At 49.5% G+C, this 10,693-nt stretch overlaps 1 protein-coding gene and 1 long non-coding RNA gene across 3 annotated transcripts in view; one reads left to right on the top strand and one right to left on the bottom strand.

The window, feature by feature from the left end:
• The window catches only part of LOC115273135 (twinfilin-2), an 18,070-nt gene extending 15,967 nt beyond the window's left edge, over positions 1 to 2,103 (bottom strand). Inside the window, exon 1 of one of the 2 annotated variants that reach the window (XM_029916042.1) lies at positions 1,897 to 2,103. In XM_029916042.1, coding sequence (XP_029771902.1) covers positions 1,897 to 1,921 — 25 coding nt within the window. In that variant the 5' untranslated portion in view covers positions 1,922 to 2,103. The remainder of the gene's footprint in view (positions 1 to 1,896) is intronic. The other variant, XM_029916041.1, reaches the window with a different exon arrangement.
• Positions 2,104 to 2,127: 24 nt separating this feature from the next.
• LOC115273137 lies at positions 2,128 to 8,288 on the top strand. Its single transcript, XR_003900707.1, has 3 exons — positions 2,128 to 2,351; positions 4,063 to 4,116; positions 8,158 to 8,288. It is a non-coding gene; the product is annotated as an uncharacterized LOC115273137 (long non-coding RNA).
• The last annotated feature ends 2,405 nt before the right edge of the window (positions 8,289 to 10,693 follow it).

A 10,693-nucleotide genomic window follows, 5' to 3' on the forward strand; every position in this document is an offset into this window, starting at 1 on the left:
GTGGAAGAGACACCCCCCCCCCCATGACTCCTCAGCCACCATCAATAATCCATAGGCCAGGCCTGGGACATCTGAGCCTCTGTCATCAAAGATTCATGCTCCCCCACCTCTCTGCCCCTGCTTCTGCTGCCCTGCCCTTCCCCCACCCCATAAGCTTCAAGTTACAAGTCTCCCCCACCCCCACCCCACGCTTCCCACCCGCCCTGCCCTGAGGTCACCAGATCCACAGGTATGGCCATAACTGTGCTGGCATCTGGGCATCCAGGGCGATTGATCTCACCTTCCACCTCCCCAGGCCAGAAATGGGAAGGAGTGGGCTACTCATAGGCAGGAGGGCTGGTGGCAGAGTGGGGGGCGGGCAGTCCCCAGTGATCCCCTAGCCGGGCCTGTCTCACCACGTGGGAAATGAAAGAGTGAGACAGCACCTTGGCCACACGACCTGTCAGCCCTGAGCAGGGAGGATGGGCCACAACTTCCGATCTCCTCCCAGATGGAGGCAGCAGCAGTGACCAGACAAAGGGGAAGGAAGGGGCAGGTCCAGGGGGCAGCTGTTCCCTTCTGTGGGCTGAGTCATGAAGCCACCCCTCCAGCTCCTCCAGCTCCTTCTGGAGAAGATGGCCCACCTGGTAGGAGGCTGTCCCTGACCCAGACTCTGGCCTTTTTTGGTCCTGTGGGGTGGGGCCAGGGAAACCCTCTAGGCGGTCTAGCCACCAAGTGGCCACAACCACAAGACAAGTAGAGATCCAGGCAGTCAGGCTGGTCGATGGTGGTGGTGTCCCCGGGCTGGGGATCCTGGTGTGGTGGGAGGAATGGCTGATGGCCAAACCACCAGGCTGTCTGGGCAAGCAGCCTGGGCTTTTCCCACAGGCCAGGCAGTCTTCCCAGGTTAGGGACAGAGGGGGACACTGAGGCCCAGGAGGGGTCAGGACACTTGGCTCTTGGCCGCTGCTTCTCCCCAGCCAGCATAAAGAGGAAACTAGGCCCTTGGGGAAGGGGGTAATGCTCTAGGCTGGAGAGGCTTGGAGTAGGGGGAGCTGGCCTTGAGTCTCTAAAGCCAGTACCCTCCCTCACATAGTCCATATCTGGACCCTTTTCTCTGCCTTCAGTCTGGGGCTGGAACCTTCTAACCCTGGCTGGGGCAGATTCAGGAGATCAGAGTGGAAAATGGTAGGGAGGTCAGAGGTCAAGGTCAGGCTGGCAACTCTCCCCACCCCACTTTGAAGGCCCTGTCCCAGGTTTTCCCTAGTCTAGCTTGCTCAAGTATGTGAGGGTCCTGGGAAGAGCCAAAGGTCAGGGACCCCCTCCTCATACAGATGCAAAACCATACAATCCTTACACAGACACATCTGCTACACGCATCCGTGGTAACAAATGAGATGTACCCAAACTGTGCACACAGACACCCACAGACATGTGCACACAGTCACAAAACACTGATGCCTAAAGATGGTTCCATGCGACAGTGGCCATTCAATCAGCTATTAGTGCATGTGCATGAATGACCCTAGACATACACAAGCATCTCATCCAGATGTGCACACACAGGACTGCACACACAAGTGCACATGTGTGCACAATCCCCCAGATGTGCACATCCGGGTACACCCACTCTCAGAAAGGAACAAAAAATAAACAGATGGGCACACACAGGCACCTCCACCCTCAGATGGGCACACAGATATTTCCACTACAGCTGTGTACGTACATGCACACCCACTCTCAACTATGCACAGTAAGTCTTACGCCCCCATATATGCCCACCCCAGGCTACCGTCGGCTGCAAAAGAGAACAGGAAGCTTCCCCAGACTGGTGCCAGGGAGGAGCAAATGACTGAACGCCAGGGAGGGAGCGCAGCCTTGAGCGGAGACCCTCGGCCCCCTACCATCCTCCCTCACCGTGGATGCCCGTCTGGTGCGCCATGGCTCGGTGCTCCGCTCCGCCAGCGCCCTTGGAGCCCTCGGCTCAGCCTTGGACCAGTTCTGCTCGCCCGGATCCGGAGGAGGAGGAGGATGTGGCGGCGGCCGCCCAGCCTCGCGCAGCTTCCCGGGCGGTGCCGCAGGACCCGGCCCAGAGCGCCCCGCCCCCGACGGGCGAGGCCAGGAGTGGGCGGGGACTCTGGGCCGCGCGTGCGCGCACCGTGCGTTTTGTTCCGGGTGAGCCTTTAGCGGGGAGTTGATCGGAGCGTCCGCGCGCTTGCGCGTGCTTGTTTGTGGCGACGAACGGGGCCTGCGTGTAGTCGGACATGCGTGGGCGCCCTCACGCGCGAGCGTGTCTATAGACCCTGAGCCGACTGCTCTGTGGCTGGGGCGCGAACGGGAGGGCGCAGGCAAGTCTTTGCGCCCCAAGCTAGGTGGGTTTCCAAGTGGGGTGAGATACAGGCGTTCCCCATTTATGGCCAGGAGGGGGTTTGCATGAGGATGGAAGCGCGCTTGTTTTTGAGCGGCATCCCTTTTCCTAGAGACGTTCCCTGAGCTCCCCCTGCGAGGTAAGGGCACCTCAAGACAGGCCAGGCCGCAGGCCCTGCGGTGATTGTGGGGGTCAGACTGACCTACCTGGCAGTTACCAAATGAATCCGTGGCGGCGACGGCCCTGCCCAGAGAGCAAGGGGCCACTAGGAGAAGAAGTTTGGAGACCTGGAGGTCAGCCTGACAGAGCTGAGGGACAAGTTTTCTGAGAAGAGGAAACCACATGTGCAAAGGCCCAGACGTTGAAGGAGGGCCAGAGCTTGGCGAGTGAGGAACTTCCCAGCTCCTAATCTACTTCTGGTTTGCAGCTTTGCATTCTCTGATATTAGCCCTGCTGTTCCCAGACAATCAATATAATGTATCTTCCAGGCCACTGTGAACCAGGGATGAGCACAGGACCACAGTCAATCCAGTCAGAGCCTGTCTCAGGACTTTGGTTGGGAAGATTGGGAAGGGGGCCCCCTTTGGGGGCTGGGGTTGCTAAGAATTGATTGCCTTGCATCTGGCCCCAGCTTGAGCTCCCTGCTCACTGTCTCACTGCCACACTCTGAGTAAGTAGCATTGTGCCCTCCTCTGTGTGCCCCAAGGCCTGGGCTTCTCATCTCCTGAGAGTACAGTGAACACAAAATTGAAGGATTTTCTTATTTATCTTCCTATGCACACCCTGAGTACTGGACCTGTGTAATGCTCACCTTGACGCCAGAACTCACAATAGAAACTAAAAACTCTGTGTGGCTTCACACCTGCCCTTGGGAGAACAGCTCATAGGCAAGTCCCCAACTCAACCCTGCAACAGCACAGATGGGACAGCAACACAGAGCAAACAGTTACATCAGCTCTCAGACCTGGCCACTTCCATCAGAGCACTTGGCAATTCTATGGAAGCATAAGAGGGTCAACTTCTTGGAAGCAGGAATTAGCCAAGAAAACAGGTTAATGAAAAACAATAATGTTATGTTCCCTGTAGAAATGTCTGTCACTGGATGAACTGTGACTACCTTAACTGCAAGGTCTCCCTTGTTGCCTGGCTGACCACTGCCTGCATCATTCTCTCCCCCACCACCCTCTTATTTTTTTTTTAAGTTTATTCATTTTGAGAGAGAGAGAGAGAGGGAATTCCAAGTAGGCTCCAACTGTCAGCATGGAGCCCAACGCTGGGCTTGAACCCAAGAACTGTGAGGTCATGATCTGAGCCAAAATTGAGAGTTGGACACTTAACTGACAGCCACCCAGGTGCCCTTATCACTGCCTGACACATATATTTACCTGCTTATTTGTTTATTGTCTTCCCTTTACCAGTAGTTAAATTTTGCTCCTGCTGTATCCCCAACACCTAGAACAGTGTTCAGCATTGATAAGTGTTCAGTATTATTTACCAAATAAAATGAATGAACAATTAGAGTCTCGGGGCACCTGGCTGTCTCAGTCGGTAGAGCGTGCAACTCTTGATCTCAGGGCCATGAGTTCAGGCCCTGTGTTGGGCATAGAGTTTACTTAAAAGTAATGAGTATTTATGTTGCACACTCACTATGCACTGGGCATATTTAATCCCCCTGACAGCCCTATGACGCAGGTGTTATTGTCTCTCTTTTACAGTTGAAGAATCTGAGGTTTGGAGAGATGAAGTGATTTGATACAGGTCACAAGGTGGTGAGTCTCCGCAAGAACCTTAGTTGCCTTTACTCAAGGCATGGAATGAAGGATGAGAAATCCTGTTGTTCATTGGCCCTTGCACCTTCCATCAGTATCTCATACCTCAGTGATGAAGGTTTGACCAGGAAAGGAAACGCCCCGGGGAGGCTGGGATTGGAGCCCAGTCCTGCTCCGCTTCAGAGCCTGGGATGCAGGCAAGGAGCCCAAGGGCCAGCAGAGTATCCAAACAGACTCCATCTCTGGCTGAGATCTGGTTTCAGGCAGAAAGATGAGAAAGTTGCACATAGTTCCTCAGATGAGTCCTGGGATGAACATAGTATCCAGGAACAGTTTGCTCCATTCTTTCTGATGTTTCTCAACAAAGAGTCAGCCATTGAAATGATTAGAACATACTGGTTTTTTCACATGGGTTAGAAGTTTAAATGTTAAAAACAAGAGTGAACTATAAAAATACTGAAGAAACAAAGGGAAGAGTTTGAAGAATCTTGGAGTGAAAGAGGCCTTCTGAGTATGTCACCAAACCCAGAAGGCATAAAAGATAACTTAAAAAAGGAAAAAAATCTATAAATTCATTTACATTAAACATTTTAAGAAAACAATAAAAGTCTCGGGGCATCTGGGTGGCTCAGTCAGTTGAGCATCTGACTTCAGCTCAGGTCGTGTTCTCACTACCTGAGTTCACTACCTGAGCATTGGGCTCTCTGCTGTTGGTGCACTTCAAATCCTCTGTCCCCCTCTCTTTTTGCCTCTCCCCCAATTGCTCGCTCTCACTCTCTCTCAAAAATAAACATTAAAAAATATTAAAAGTCTATATGGAAGGAGCCACCATCAAAGCCAAAACATGAACAGCAAACTGTAATTGGCTACAAACAACATACTTGTAACTCATTTCAAAATAAAGAGTTCTTGGGGCACCCAGGTGGCTCACTCCATTAAGTGTCCAGCTTCAGCTCAGGTCATGATCTCACGGTTTGTGGGTTCGAGCCCCACGTCAGGCTCTGTGCTGACGGCTAGCTCAGAGCCTGGAACCTGCTTCAGATTCTGTATCTCCCTCTCTCTCTGACCCTCCCCTGCTTGCGCTGTCTCTGTCTCTCAAAAATAAATGAAAAACATTAAAAAAATTTTTTTAACTAAATAAAGAGTTCTTATAAATCAATAAGAAAAAATCCCAAAGTCTCACTAAGAAGCTGGGCCAAAGGGAAAAGATACCCACAGAAAAAGAAATACGGATAGATCTCTCAGACCTATAGAAAGTTGGTTATCCGCTCTTAAAAAAATGGAAATCAAACTAGACTTCCATATTTTTATCTATAGAGAAAGATTAAAAACTTTAATGAAATTCTATGGGAAAATAGGCTGATGGAGGAGTAAACCTTCATGTAGAACAATATCTACAAAACTGTGAATGTGTATACCCCCCTTTTTGAATTGAAGTGAAAATTACAGAACAAAATTAACCATCTTAAATGGATCAAGGCAGTACATTCACTATGTTGTGCAACCACCATCTCCAGTTCTAAAACATTTTCACTGGGCTGCCTGGGTGGCATGGTTGGTTAGGTGTTCGACTGTTGATCTCAGCTCTCCTTTTTTTTTTTTTTTTAATTTATTTTGAGAGAGAGAAAGAGAACACAAGCAGGGGAGGGGCAGAGAGAGAGGGAAAGAGAGAGAGAGAGAATCCCAAGCAGGCTCTGCATTTGTCAGTGTAGAGCCTGATGCGGGGGCTCAAACTCCAAACCATAAGATCATGACCTGAGCCAAAGTCGAGAGTTGATGCTTAACCGACTGAGCCATCGAAGCTCCCGCCAGCTCAGGTCTTGATCTCAGGGTCATGAGTTCAAGCCCTGCATTGGGCTCTGTGCTGAGCATGAAGCCTATTAAAAAAAAAAAAAGTAAAACATTTTCATCACCCTAAAAGAAAACTGTACCCGTTAAGCAGTCCTCCCCCCCCCCCCCGCCGCCATTCCTCCCTCCTCTGGCCCCTTCAACCACCAGTCTGCTTTCTATTTCCATGGATTTATCTATTCTGGATAGTTCATATGAATGGAAGCATAAAACATATGGCCTTTTATATCTGGCTTTTTCCACTTAGCATAACTGTTTGAAGGTTCATCCACATTGTAGCACATACCAGTACTTTGTTCTTTTTATGGCTGAATAATATTCCATTGTGTGTATATACCACAATTTGTTTATCCATTCATCCAGCTAGTGGACATTTGTGTTATTTCCACTTTAGGCTATTGTGAATAGTGCTGTTATGAACAATAATCCCTTTGACCCAACAATTCCATTGTTAGGAACTATCCTAACAATATTGCTACCACAAAAAACTATAAAGCAAATAACTGAAAACAATCTAAATGTCCATCACTGGGGGGCTAGCTACGTAAAGTCTGCATTTTTGCAGAGACTACTCTGTAGCTTTAACAATAAGGCAGCTTTTCAAGGACTAATACAAAAAAAGAAGTATCTTTTATGAAAATTTTAGGTGTAGGATATGGCATAGAGTCTGCTACCATTTGTGGAAAGAAAAGGGGAGAAGGAAAGATTTTACATATATGTAATTTTTAAATTACTTAAATTGAGATATAATTTACAAATCACATCATATCAGTGTTAGGTGTACAACAAGATTCAATATTTGTATATATTGTGAAATGACCACAGTAAGTTTAGGTAACATCCACCACCACACATAATTAATTTTCTTATTGATGAGAACTTTTAAGATCTACTGTCTCTGTAACTTTCAAATATGCAATATAGTAGTTTCACTATAGTCACCATGCTGTAAATTACATCCAACTTACTTATTTTTTGATGTTTATTTTTGAGAGAGGGAGAGACAGACAGGATCTGAAGCAGGCTCTGTGCTGACAGCAGAGCCCCACATGGGGCTTGAACTCATGAACCTTGAGATTATGACCTGAACCGAAGTCGGACACTTATCCAACTGAGCCACCTAGGTGCCCCACACCCCCGCCAGAACTTACTTATAACTGGAGGTTTATACCCTTTGACCAATTTCACCCATTTTATCCACCCCCATACCTACTTCTGACAACAAGCAGTCCATTTTCTGTGCCTATGGATTTGAAATTTGTTTGTTTAGATTCCACATATAAGTGAGATCATAGAGTGTTTATCTACCTCTGTCTGACTTACCTCATTTAGCATAATTCCCTTAAGGTCCATCTGTGCTGTTGCAAATGGCAGAATTTCCTCTTTTTTTTTTATGACTGAATAATATTCCTGTGTGTGTGGTTGGTACCACATTGGCTTTTTTTTTTTAATTAAAAAAAATTTTTTTTTTGAGAGACAGCACTAGCAGGGGAGGGTCAGAGAGAGAGGGAGACAGAATCCGGACAGGCTCCAGGCTCTGAGCTGTCAGCACAGAGCCCCACATGGGGCTTGAACCCGCAAACTGTGAGATCATGACCTGAGCCAAAGCCGGATGCTCAACCGACTGAGCCACCCAGGCGCCCTGGCTTTTTTTTTTTTTAATTTTTATTTATTTTTGAGAGACAGAGCAAGCCAGGGAGGGTCAGAGAGGGAGACATAGAATCTGAAGACAGGCTCCAGGCTCTGAGCTGTCAGCACAGAGCCCAATGCAGGGCTCGAACCCATGAACTGTGAGATCGTGACCTGAGCTGAAGTCGGACGCTTATCCAACTGAGCCACCCAGGAGCCCCTGTACCATATTGGCTTTAACTATTCATCTGTCAGTAGGCACTTTGGTTGTTTCCATGTTTTGGCTGTTATAAATAATGCTACAGTGAACATGGGGGTGCAGATATGTTTTCAAGATGTTAATTTCACTTTCTTCAGATAGATATCCAGAAATGGAGTTAATAGATCATATAATAGTTCCATTTTCAATTTTTTGAGGAACCTCCATACTGTTCTCCATAATGGCTGCAACCAGTTTACATCCTCACCAACAATGCACCAGAGTTCCCTTTTCTCCACATCCTTGCCAATACTCATTATTTCTTGTCTTACAGGTAATTTTTTTTTTTACTTGAATTTTCACAGAATACCTGGCGTCTCTGGAAGGATTCACAAGAAACTACTAATATTGGATGTCTCCAGGGAGGGGAACTGCATGGCCAAGGGATGGGGTTGTGGGAAAGACTTGTTACTAAATATACTTTATACCTTTTGAATTTTGTGGGTTTTTAAAAAAGTTTTGTTTTTGTTTTTTAAGTAATCTCTATGCCCAACGTGGGGCTTGAACTCACAACCCCAAGATCAAGCGACGAATGTTCCATCAAATGAGCCAGCCAGGAGCTCCACCTTTTGACTTTGGAGTCATGTGACTCAACAAAAACTATTCTCATTGGGAGTGAAAAGAAAATGTAGCATTAACATCTTTTTCGCTAAACTTGCTCCTCCCCACCCCTAACCCTCACATGCTGGCTGAGTTAGCTGAGGAGAGGTGTCTGGCCAGAAGGGAGGCAAGCTTGGGTTCATTCGACAATTAGGAGAAGGGTGTCCGGAGAAGGGTTTCACTGGGAAGTGAGGAGTTGCATGGCCCCCAGGGAAGGCTCAGTCCAAGAATGAAGAGAGACCCCCAACGTCCAAGGAACCTCCCCTACAGTTTCCGACACCAGAGACAGATGAGACTAGAAACTTCTGGAGAAAGAAAAAGGCAAACAGCCAAGCTAAAGGTCTGGGAATGAGGACACTGGATTGTAGTAGAAGCAACAGTCCAAAGACAATGAACAGAGAGGTCAGAATTCTGAGCTAAAATATCAGTCAAAAACAAAGGCTTTTGCCCCACATTGGGTGTAAGCACTTACTTAAAAAAAGAAGTTTTAAGGCAAACCCTTTCAGACTTGGGAGGACCCAGGAAATTACCTTCCAATCATCCTTTCTTGGAGGGTTGTTAGAGGATGTGCTTCAGCAAAATTAGGTAGAAAACTAAGAAAGTTAGGCGTGGGATCCAAGCCAGAATAGAGGCTCCCAGAAGCCACCTAGAAGCCAGAGGAGCCTCAGGGACACTAAAGGGACCCTCAGGCCTCCTTGGAGCAGGGAGGATGGGACGGCTGCCGTAGGGCCCCACAGCTACGCTGAGCAACAGACCACCTGTGACCTCTCAGGAGCCTCTCTGAATACACTTTAGAGGACAGGATTCATCCCACCCAGGGAAGCCCAAGACAGATGGGTGGAGGAAAAGACTGTGCTTGTGTTGTTTCCTCCCATTTTAGACTAAAAATCTCTGAACTATTGGCTGCTAGGGATGAAGAGGTAACCCCACAGACTGGGGGTTCGGCCTGCCTTACCCTGGGACCCTCGTCCATTTCTGTCCCAATGATGGGCCACAGCTCAGGTGTCCTTTGGGAAGCTTTCTCTGACTTTGCCCCCACTCCCTTGCCAGCTGGATCAAGCACCATCCACCACGCCTTCACCATTAGAGCTGGGGAGCCCATCTCCATCACTGCTGTACTCCTGCACCCAGCATGGGGCCTCGGGACATGTGCTAGGCTTGGGAGCCCAGGCAAAGGTAGGGACTCCTCCTGAAGCTCTCCCTGGGCCCCTGGGTTATGGGCCTCAGGGCTTTGAGTTAGCTAGCCTGCTTTTTTGGAGGAGGAAATGGGAAGAGAAATCCCCTGTGAGGAGTTTGAGTCAGCTGAATTGTCATAATGGAAACACCAGAGTCCCGCGCATCAGGACACTTCCCCTCTCTGGGCCTCAGAGTCCTCCTCAAGAGACAGAAATAACAGTCCTGCACAGGGAGTTGGGTTAAGTGACAGAAGGGTGACGAAGCACTCTGTCAACTTGCAGATGTGAAGGGAGACACTGCTGCTGATCGCACGGTGACAGCTGGTCAGGGGTTAAGAGACTGCAGCATCTTGCCTCCTGCCGGGATGAAAGTCTTTCACTTCCCTTAGTTTCAGGTCTGAACTCGGACTGCCTGGAGCCTTCTGGGGACCACGAATTCCTCTTGCCCACAGCCACGAACATTCTAGTGAAGATCCTGTTGTCTGTCCAGAGATGACATCTTGACTGGAGAGGCAGTCGTTTGGGAGGCTGTCCCCGAAGTGAAGAGTCTCAGGATGAGGAAGGCCAGAGTGGCCACCAAGCCTCATCTGGGGGTGGAGGGTGACAGGCTGCATGGGCGGGGAATGAAGGCCACCCGAGGGAACCCTGTGCTCTGAGACTCTTACTCAACGTGTCAGTCTGACACCTCCAAGCACATCCTGTTCCCATCTAACCCTTGCGCAAGGTCCGGGCCCAGCGGGAGGAGGCCAGAGGCTCCGCCGCGGACGCAAGCCCAGCCTCCAGGGCCCCGTCACCTCGCTGGGTGGCGAGGAGGGCTTTTTCCCTTGCAAAGGCCAGCACCCCACGAGTGTGGCGCAGCACTAGGCCCGCTCGGGTGGCTGTGCGACGCTGGCAAGCCACTTCGCCTCTGGCGTCCTCAGTGTTCTTGCCTGTGAAGTGGGGTTGACGACAACCTTTGCTTCTTGGGGGTCGTCAGGGGCCCCGGCAACCCCGAGGGTGCCCAGGCGCTCGCGCACTCCCCGCGGGAGGCGGGAGGCGGGAGGCGGGGGGTTGGGGGCGTCGCCGC

The sequence above is a fragment of the Suricata suricatta genome, chromosome 12 (assembly GCF_006229205.1).
Source record: "Suricata suricatta isolate VVHF042 chromosome 12, meerkat_22Aug2017_6uvM2_HiC, whole genome shotgun sequence".
In the NCBI taxonomy this organism is placed as follows: Eukaryota; Metazoa; Chordata; class Mammalia; order Carnivora; family Herpestidae; genus Suricata; species Suricata suricatta.